This window comes from Bubalus kerabau, chromosome 8, assembly GCF_029407905.1.
Source record: "Bubalus kerabau isolate K-KA32 ecotype Philippines breed swamp buffalo chromosome 8, PCC_UOA_SB_1v2, whole genome shotgun sequence".
Lineage (NCBI taxonomy): Eukaryota > Metazoa > Chordata > Mammalia > Artiodactyla > Bovidae > Bubalus > Bubalus kerabau.
The window spans coordinates 102,148,872-102,157,899 of record NC_073631.1 but is presented as its reverse complement, the minus strand read 5'-3'; the positions used below and the strand labels follow the sequence as shown (position 1 = coordinate 102,157,899).

The 9,028-nt window shown below is 56.8% G+C and overlaps 2 protein-coding genes across 3 annotated transcripts; one reads left to right on the top strand and one right to left on the bottom strand.

Moving 5' to 3' along the window:
* The first annotated feature begins 98 nt into the window (after nucleotides 1-98).
* CYREN (cell cycle regulator of NHEJ) lies at nucleotides 99-5,332 on the top strand. 2 transcript variants are annotated; one of them, XM_055590987.1, is made up of 3 exons: nucleotides 99-250; nucleotides 1,642-1,901; nucleotides 3,073-3,762. In XM_055590987.1, exons 2-3 carry the CDS (start codon nucleotides 1,768-1,770, stop codon nucleotides 3,494-3,496), a joined length of 558 nt encoding a protein of 185 aa, XP_055446962.1. In that variant the 5' UTR covers nucleotides 99-250; nucleotides 1,642-1,767; the 3' UTR covers nucleotides 3,497-3,762. The 2 variants fall into 2 exon arrangements, with proteins under 2 accessions (XP_055446962.1, XP_055446963.1); XM_055590988.1 differs by lacking the exon at nucleotides 99-250 and adding an exon at nucleotides 4,336-5,332 and having other exon boundaries at nucleotides 1,768-1,901; nucleotides 3,073-3,148.
* Nucleotides 5,333-6,090: 758 nt separating this feature from the next.
* Nucleotides 6,091-6,657, bottom strand: TMEM140 (transmembrane protein 140). Its single transcript, XM_055590986.1, has one exon. The coding sequence runs from the start codon at nucleotides 6,655-6,657 to the stop codon at nucleotides 6,091-6,093; it is 567 nt and encodes a 188-aa protein (XP_055446961.1).
* Nucleotides 6,658-9,028: the final 2,371 nt, after the last annotated feature.

Genomic DNA, 9,028 nt, shown 5'->3' with positions numbered 1-9,028 from the left:
GGTCAGCGGAGGCCAGAGTGCTCCCGCACACCTTACCGGGCGAGTCCTGTTCCAACGCCGAGGGCGCAGACCACACGGCCCGCCGGCAGGGGGCGCGCCGGGTCCCCCACGCCGGCGGGCAGCCGGGAGCCGGAAGTGCGGGATCTTAGGGGAGCGGGGGCCGGGCCGCGGGGCTCCCCGCTCCCTACCACCGTCCGGATCCGCCTCCCGGGGCCTCCCCGGAAGCCAGGGAGGGCGCGCGTGCCCCGAGGTAGGAAGCCCGGCCGGAGGAGTACCGGGAACGCGGGCGGGTGGGTCGCGCGTCCCCCCTCGGCATCCTCTGGCGGGCCGGCCCCGCTGACATCGCGCCCGTAGCGGCGCGGGGTCCCCGAGAGCAGGGAGGCCGAGAACTGGGGGCTCCGGGCGGGTCGCTGCGCCCGCGGGGCCGCCCCAGGCCCTCACCCACCCCCCCGGCCGGCGGGGCCGAGGGCCAGGGCCTGGAGGGCCCTGAGCGGCCATTTCAAACTTTTTTGTTGTGACTTTGTGCGAATTGCTAAATGTCAGTTCTTCGTCTGTAAAATGGATTTCAGAATACCCATCTCATGGTGAAATCAGTATATTCACTGAGCACCGCAGCTGTGTTTGTGCGGGGTGGTTAGCTGTGCTCATTAGATGTGGCAAAGATTGAGGGCGGGAAGAGAAGGGGACACAGAGGATGAGATGGTTGGATGGCATCACCGACTCAATGGACATGAGTTTGAGCAAACTCCGGGAATTGGTGATGGACAGGGAAGCCTGGCTGCTGTAGTCCATGGGGTCACAAAGAGTCGGACTACACTGAGCGACTGAACAACAACATTAGATGTGGGAATGACTATTACTACCTCTTGAATTTTCACAGAACGTGCGCGCTGAGCTGTTTTCAGGGTTAACTGCTCAGTGGCGGGTAGAGATCTGCACCCTTTGAGTCACAGGTCGGGGCTGAGTTTCAGGAGGAGGGGCAGGGCGGGAATCCATTCGGGAGGGTGGGTGAGGAGAGGCCAGGTTAGATGAGAACCGGCCCCCGACCTCCAAAGCCCTGGCGTCTGGATTCTGAACATTCAGGCACAGTGATATCTGACCCCACCCCCACCCCCACCCCCCTCGACTGCTGGCTGAAATCTGACCGGTCAGAAGTATCTTTAGATTTAAGGGAGTGGGTGTTGGCCAGTGAAACCTCACTGTGAATCAAAATGGCCTTGGGGTTTCTTATAACCACTCCTAGATAGAGGGAAGGAGAAATCTGTGATGGGAGGAGGGGAGGAAGAGAGCATTGAGAGATGTTTTAAGGGTAGGATTGTCTGGGCACCCTGGGGACAGTGAACATCTCCGGTGGAGAGGAGGAGGGGCACCTTCCTTCCTCCTGTGTTGAGGGGCTCAGTGCAGAGGCTCCTGGGAGCATGGGCCCCCACTGCTGGTGGGGGCCCTGGGCCCTGAGTGGAGGGCTGCTTCTCCATGACCCCCATCGCCTGCCCACTCCACACCTCCCTCTTCATGCCCTGTGAATGATCCATCTGAGTCTCCTTGGCCCTGCTCACCTCTGGCCTGCCCTAACCAGTCACTGTGGCTGATGCCTCAGAATATTCTTATTTATTAGAATTCACTGGACTTTGTTCTTTGTAGGAATTAAAGCTGGATGGTTGATGACGAACGGACCTACGGTTCCTGGTGTGTGATGAGAGAGTGGGATTTGCTGTCCTGAAGTCACTAAGCTTGGACCCTGGTTCCTCTTCATGGGAGACTAAAGAGATGGAAGCCTTAAAGTCTGAGAATAAAAAGAGGGTGCTGCCCACATGGATGACAGCCCAGGTGGCTGAAAAGAGAGCACCGCAGGTGAAGACCCCCAAGAGGACACCAGCCGCGGTGCCAGCGGCTGCAGCCAGGTGGGGCAGCTTCTGTCCTGGGGGATTAGGATGGGGGAGGGATTGAAGGCCTCACAGTTGCTGGGGCCCAGTCGTCCAGTGTTGGCAGAACAGTGAGAGGGGTGTTTCAGTCCACAGGCGTCTCATCCGCTCTCAGGGGGTGTGCAGGCTGCAGGCGGCTGTGCCCTGCCAGGCTGGCACTGGCTTCTGCCTCTGTCAGTGAGTCTCCACCCTCTGGCCCTCATGCATCAGCTCCCAGATGGTGGCTCCAGCTCTTGAGTTAAACACACACCAGCTAAGCTCTCAGACAGCAATTGTCCAAATTGTCAGTATCTTCATTTGCCGCAGAAATTGTGACCATCCAATGAGGGGGTAGGTGGACCAAGTGATCCCATCTTCCTGCGTATATATCTTTAGGGACAGGCAGACAAGCTGCAGCTTGCCGGACCGGCTGGAAATCAGAGACTGGGAGGCGTGGGGGGGAGGTTGGTTGAATGGTGATATTGGTAGGGGTCTCCAGGCTGCCAGGGAGGGGGTACCCCTGTCCTCTCCTGGCCGTAGTCTCAGGCGCTTACTGTCCCTCTCTGACTCTTTCCTTTCTAAGTTTTCTTCATTGACCAGTCTTGCTTTCTGAGCTTTGCTGTGCTGTGCTTAGTCGCTCAGTCGTGTCCAGCTCATTGCGAACCTGTGGACTGTAGCCAGGCTTCTCTGTCCATGGGGATTCTCCAGGCAAGAATACTGGAGTGGGTTACCATACCTTCCTCCAGGGGATCTTCCTGACCCAGGGATTGAACCCAGGTCTCCTGCATTGTGAGAGGTTTCTTTACCGCTGAGCCACCAGGGAAAGCCCTCCTTTATTGTATTCACTCCTGGGGGTGAGGGGTGGCATTCAGACATGTCTTGGCCTGTTTGACCTTCTTGCATCGCGAGCACGTTCACATGCTCGTGTGTGTCTCAGGAGCCAGCCATCTCATCCTATTTCTTAGCGGAGTTGATGGACGGTGGGAAACCCCACAGTTGCCCCAAGAACCCCTGTGCCAGTCACTGTTTCCAAGGATGCAGAAGCCACAGCAGTGCCCTGGGGAAGCTACTGCTCTCAGCCCTGGCAGACAGGCCCCAAGATGCAACTCTGGGTCTCATTCTTTCCTGCTGGTGATTCGTGCCTGTCTCTAACTTCATGCTCTTCTCTCAGATTTCCTGCCATGAGGACTGTGTACTGCATGAATGAAGCCGAAGTCGTCGACGTTGCTCTGGGGATCCTCATTGAGGTACAGTCAACTGTCTTTTATTTTTGTAAATTTTATTTATGTATATATTTTGGCCGTGCTGGGTCTTCACTGCTACTCGGGGATCGGGGGCTGCTCTCTGGTTGCGGTGAGAGAGTTTCTCGTTGCGGTGGTTTCTCTTGTTGTGGAGCACGGGCCTCACATGGGCTCCCATGGGCTTCTGTAGTAGGCAGAGCACGGGCTCAGGAGTTGTGGTTCCTGGGCCCAGAGATTGTAACGTGTGGGCCCTGGATTGTACAGGCTTCTGTAGTCGTGGCACATGGGCTGAGTTGCCCCAAGGCTTGTGGGGTCTTCCCGGACCAGGGATTAAACCCGTATCTCCTGCATTGACAGGTGGACTTCTCACCACTGACCCACCAGGGAAGCCCAGCTGTGTCCTTTCTGATGACTGGAGACTCCTGGCGGGAGTTTGTGCTAATAAAAGAGGCACTCTGCCTGTTGGCAGCCGGGAGCCCGCTCATCTGCAGCCCGCTCCAGGGGAGGGGTGCACCTGCCAGGCCCTTGGGGCTGGAGACCTGGGAGGCTGTGGCTGTGTGAGGGAGGGCGGCCCTCCCTGTCTGGGTGGCTCTCTGCTGGTGGCGGGTTGGGGGGGCGGGCAGGAGTCATGAGCTGCTCGTGTTCTCTGAGGGTCTCCTTCGGGCGAGGTGACTTCTGAGCGCCGTCCTTAGCACCTCGCCCCTGAAGCCCTGGCTTCCAGAAGCGGCTAACGGTTGTCCCACCTTCGAGTGGTGTAGCCCCTGAAAGTTGCTCAGGGCCTTTTATGTATTCCTGTCTCATTTAATGCTTGCAATAACCTGCCGGTCGATACTACCGCTAGTGATACTACTGCTAGTCCCAGCGAGTGAGGCCCACACTCAGGGTTCGCGTCCTGCGCTCCTTCCGTTCTGTCAGCCTGCCCTTCCGTGTCCGTTGGGTCCACTTGTCATCCCTGCGCTGCTGTTCCTGGGGCCCCTGCCCGCCGCTTGCCCTGCTGGTCCTGATTTCTGCACCGCCCGAGAAGGAGGGCGAGGAGGGGCAGAGTCTGGTGAAGGGAGGGGGGCCATCTGTGATTCGGGAGCTGGGCCCGGCCCCCCAGTGCTGGCTTTACAGATGCTACTGGGTACGTTCTGTGTCCTTGCATGTTAGGGAAGTAAAACCCATCTGTTTTGCCTGCTGTTTCTTCTGCTCAGGAGGACCGAAAACAGGAAAAGCCGTTGGAGCCGCCACCTCTGGCAGGCGCTGATAAGCCAGAGCGCTCCCCGGCCAGCCCAGCGCCACCGTCCCCAAGTCCCCACTGGAGCCGAAGCGAGGACAGTGAGGAAGAGGATCGTGGGGCAGACGGCCCTGCCCCGGGGCCCACGGGTTCTGACGCGGCCTGCAGCAGAAGCCTCGAGGAAGACCAGGACGAGCTAAAATACGTCAGGGAGATCTTTTTCAGCTAAGGGACACACCTCCAGGACTTGCTGTTCAGAGCGGCTGAAGGGAGCTGGGCTTCCCTCTCAGCCCGAGCGCTGCCCTCAGACTGTGGCAGCTTCTGCTCCCAGTGTCAAGCCTCCCTGGGCTGGGTGGGTTCACCGGGGGACGTGAGGAATCAAAATGAGCTCCCCGCCAAATTCCTGCTCTCTGCTCTCCCTTCTCAGGGGCCTGGGAGCTCGACATTGTCCTATTCAGGTACCTGGTTCCAGGGAAATGAGATCATGGGGGTCAAACTGACTGGAACTGGAGAGTCAACTTAATAATTTTCCAGGAAAAACAAGTATGGCTCCTAAGTACACTGCAATTCCTAGGTTTGGCCACCTTAAGGAAGAAGCCTGTTTTTAAAATCACTTCCGTCACGTGTCCGTCCAACCCTGAACTAGACACCTTCCCCCAGGGCTGGGCTCCCCCCTGCGAGCCTGCCTGTGGTTCCATGTACAGATTGGGAGGCCTCCCAACCAACCGACAGCCCTCCTCCCCTGGCCTGCCACCTTCTGCCACCTTTCTAGGCCTTGGCCTTGGTCCCCGGGCAGTTAGAAAGTAAGAATGGGATAGGAGCCCCAAAGAGACACAAAGGACAAGACCTCACACTGGAGTCCGTGTTTCTGCCTCTATTCAGCGTGGCTTTGCACGGGCATGGGATGAGGCGATCACGTGCTGTACAGATTGCCAGTGTAACGGATGCTGAAGAATACACAAAGTGCCCCCGTGCGTGAGTGGTGCTCGTATCCTTTCCGGCGCAGGGTGAGAGGGGAGGGGATGCGGCGTTTACATGGACGTGGGCCGGCTCAGGCCGTTCATCGTCCTCTCCTGACCAAGGACCTGGCGTCCTGGGCTCCTGAACGCCCGTGTCGCATGCTGGGAGCGGGCTGCTCGTGCGCAGTGGTTAGACCCTTGTTCTGTCTGTCTGCAGGTCCAGGAGCCTTTTCAGTGGAACATTCAGAACCGCCAGGCTCTTCTCTGTGCCTTTCTGTCCTGTGAATCCCTCAGATCACTCCTTGGCCTCTGGGAGCATTGTCTTGAATGGAGATGGGGCGCTTGCTAGGCTGGGTTCCCGGGGACACCGAGGTGTTCCTTCATAAACCGTCACCGGGTTCCCGTCTGGCATTTGGCAGCTTGTCCTGGAAATCTGGCCCCAGTGACAGGAAGCCTTATCTCCCCATTGTTCTGAGGATCAAGTCAGAATGGCTTGCTCAGGTCAGTTAACTAAAGCAGGAATTCTTGCAACAATGAGCTACTTGGTTCTCGGGTGTTCTTAGAAGTCCCAAAGGACAGACCACCCTATCCTAAAAAGGCTTGTCCTCCTTGACGTTGGGCACCCACCCCCTCCGTGGTGGGTCCTGTCTGCTCCAGCTGGAGCTCGGTGCTGGCCATGAGACAGAGCGGCCGAGAAGACACACCGGCCTGTGCGTCTCGGGCAGCCTTCTCTGAGCACAGTTCAAAGCGAACCCTTGCGATCACATAAGCCTTTAGACGGAGCTAGTAGCTCCCCAGCTCCTGTCCTTTGCCCTCTGAGGGAACACAGCTGTGGCCACAAGCAAGAGGATGAGCAAGGTCTGGGCGGCACCCAGAGCTAGAGACCCAGGTCCCAGGAGGGAGAGCTGGAGCCACTTCCAGGTGTAGGTGAGGAAGAGGCCCAGACCGCTGGCCAGCAGCATGGAGGACGTGGCCAGGAAGCCCACGGCCAGCTGCCACTCCCCCTCGTTGTTATTGCACCAGGCCAGGAGGAGAGGCAGGGGGACGAAGAGGGTGAGGACCAGGGCCCCGTAGACGCCGAGCCTGGCCAGGGCCAGGCCCACCCGAGGCACGCCCAGGGCCTCCAGTTCCGGGAACTGGTAGCACTGCAGGGTGCCGGTGCCCTCGTGCCAGAGACAGAAGTTGTAGAAGCCAACCCTGAGGTTGGGCAGGTCCACAAGATTGCCGGCCTTCCAGAGGAGAGCAAAGAAGAGCAGGCAGATGGCCGTGATCGTGAGGGTCATTGTGACGAGGAACAGCAGCTGGCTCCACCGCTTTGACTTCAGGACAATCATCTTCATGCCCTTCGCAGGGTGCCTCCTGGGTCCCTGTAGGGGAGGTCACACAGTGAATGTCCAGCTCACCCTGCCTCCCTCCCAGTTTCTTCTCAAACTCCTGTTCTGGAAGTCTACAGAAACTTGTGGCCTACTTCCTTCAAGACAAAACCAAACCCAGCCCCAGCCACGGCTGCCCATCGTGGTAGGCAGTGTAGGGAGTGGTGGCCAGCGGTGGCCCCTGGGGACTGCCCTGGTGATCAGCTTCTGGAAGCCCCCTTGGGAGGCACAGCCCCTCCCCTTTCCCCGTGCTGGCTGGAGGTCTGCCTGACTACCCCACACTCGTCCTGCACGTGGACAGATGGAGGAAAGCCACAAGAGGGGACAGGGTGTGGACAGGCTGTAGGGAGGGTAGTGTCTGCCACGCAGGCTGCTGCCACAGGTTACTGTGGATGGCGCAGCTCGTCAGCTGCAGAGATTTATTTTCTTGGTTTTGGAGGCCGGCAAGCCCCAAATCAAGGTGCCAGTGATTCAGGGTGTAGTAGGGGCCCGATTCCTGGTTCCCAGACGGTCTACCTTTTGTTGTGTCCTTGTGTGGTGGAAGGGACAAGGGAGCTCTCAGGGGCCTCTTTTTTTAAGGGCACTGATCCTATTCAAGAGGGGATAGTGTGAATCCCTGCTCTAGCCCTCATCACATCCCAAAGGCCCCACTTCCAAATGCTGGGGGTTAGGCTTCAGTGAACAAATGTGGAGGGATACAGACGTTCAGTCTGCAGTAGGCGGCTGATGAGAATAAGGATTTATCAGCAACTCCTTTGGCAGAGACAAAGATGTATCAAATACTAAAATGATGTGTTTAGTCCATGTTTTTAGACTGGTAGGGTGAGAAGTTTTAACTAGTCCAGCCCATGGCATGGGAAAAATTGCCAACAGGAACATAGTTTGCACAGGTTTGCATATTAACAGATATTTGTAAAAGCCTGTATCTAAATTTTTGATGGATGTAGGAATTTCGGGGTGTCGGATGGACTTCCAGGGCTGGAATCCAGATTTATACCACGTGCAGTGGGAAATAAGATTCCACTTGCCTCAGTGGTCCAAGAACCAGTAGGCTGGGAGTTGGGTTGCCTGTGTATAAATGCTCCGTCTTGCTTCTCTTATTTCAAGCCTGTTCCACTTGGGCTTGAAAAAAAGGTTATTATCAAGGTTAATGCAAAAAGATGCCTGGGGCTTCTCAAAGGAGATTGTACAGCCGCCTCACGGGGCAGCTCCCTAGGCACCCAGAGCCTTTGTTTTCGACTTCCTCTCCTCTCTCGACTGACCTTTTGGAGGTTTTCAATAGAGAACGAAACAAAATAAAGCTGGAGCTGAGAGCCTGTGAGCAGACCTGTGGGTGGAAGTCCTGGTTTCCTTCTCAGCCCTGCAGGCAGAGAGAGTTCAGTCCCAGCTCCACTGTCTGGGGCGACTGAGAACTTGAACTTGGGTTCTCCAGGCAGGCCCTGCTCCCTTGGGTCTTCCGTCCCTCGCTTGGCCCCTGCCCGCCGTCCCCCTTCCCGACTGCCACCCCCTCAGCTGCCGCCCCTCCTCATTCCAGTCCAGTCCAGTCGCTCAGTCGTGTCTGACTCTGCGGCCCGTGGACTGCAGCACGCCAGGCCTCCCTGGCCATCACCAGCTCCCTGTTCTCTGCCTCTCTGGGTCCTGCTGGTTTTTCACCACCTTTCTCAGACTATTTCAGCCCACGCTCTGATGTAGCTGAAGGCCAGGATGTGTGTCCTCCCCCCCCGTAATCTTTCTGGGGAACCGTCTGTCTATTTCATCCCCAGAATGGTGCCTGATACGCAGTAGGAACTTTTTTTTTGAATGAGTGAAAATGTCACATAGCATCCTTTAGGTGCCGCGTGTACTGATCTGACGTATATCTGACCAGACAGCAGAGCTTCGAGGGGTGAGGGGCTGTGCTGTGTGTCTGCTCCGCACTCAGTGCTGGGGTGTCCCCCCACCCCGTGCTTCTCCGGCTGTGGACAGAGAGCTTGGGGGCTCGGCCTAGCTTCTTTTTTCTAAACATGTCCCAGTGAAAGGATATGGTTATTTGGTGGGAAAACCCTCGGGCACCCTTCTCTGCCTTCCTGAGAGCCTACCCCGATTTTTTGCTGGTGTTGGCCTTTAACAATCCTTGTAATCTTGTTCTCAGCACAGTGAGCTCTTTAATTCCCTTTAATGTTAAGCCTGTGCTTCCCTCAGCGGGCAGAAGGGAGACTGCTGAGTCACTGTTGCTATTTTTAAGTGAAGTCTTTCCTGTTTTTAATAAAGTAATGCATGTTGGTTGTAGAAAATCCGAAAAATGTGAAAGTATGGAGACAAGACTAAAAATTGTTGATAACGTCAAGGTTGTAGAAAT

What these genes read in the sequence shown, in the direction of transcription:
- TMEM140 (XM_055590986.1), bottom strand. Translation starts at nt 6,657, where the DNA reads ATGAAGATGATTGTCCTGAAGTCAAAGCGGTGGAGCCAGCTGCTGTTC.
- CYREN (XM_055590987.1), top strand. Translation starts at nt 1,768, where the DNA reads ATGGAAGCCTTAAAGTCTGAGAATAAAAAGAGGGTGCTGCCCACATGG. An exon ending in GTGCCAGCGGCTGCAGCCAG is followed by an intron (nt 1,902 to 3,072) that starts GTGGGGCAGCTT and finishes CTCTTCTCTCAG; the next exon opens with ATTTCCTGCCATGAGGACTG.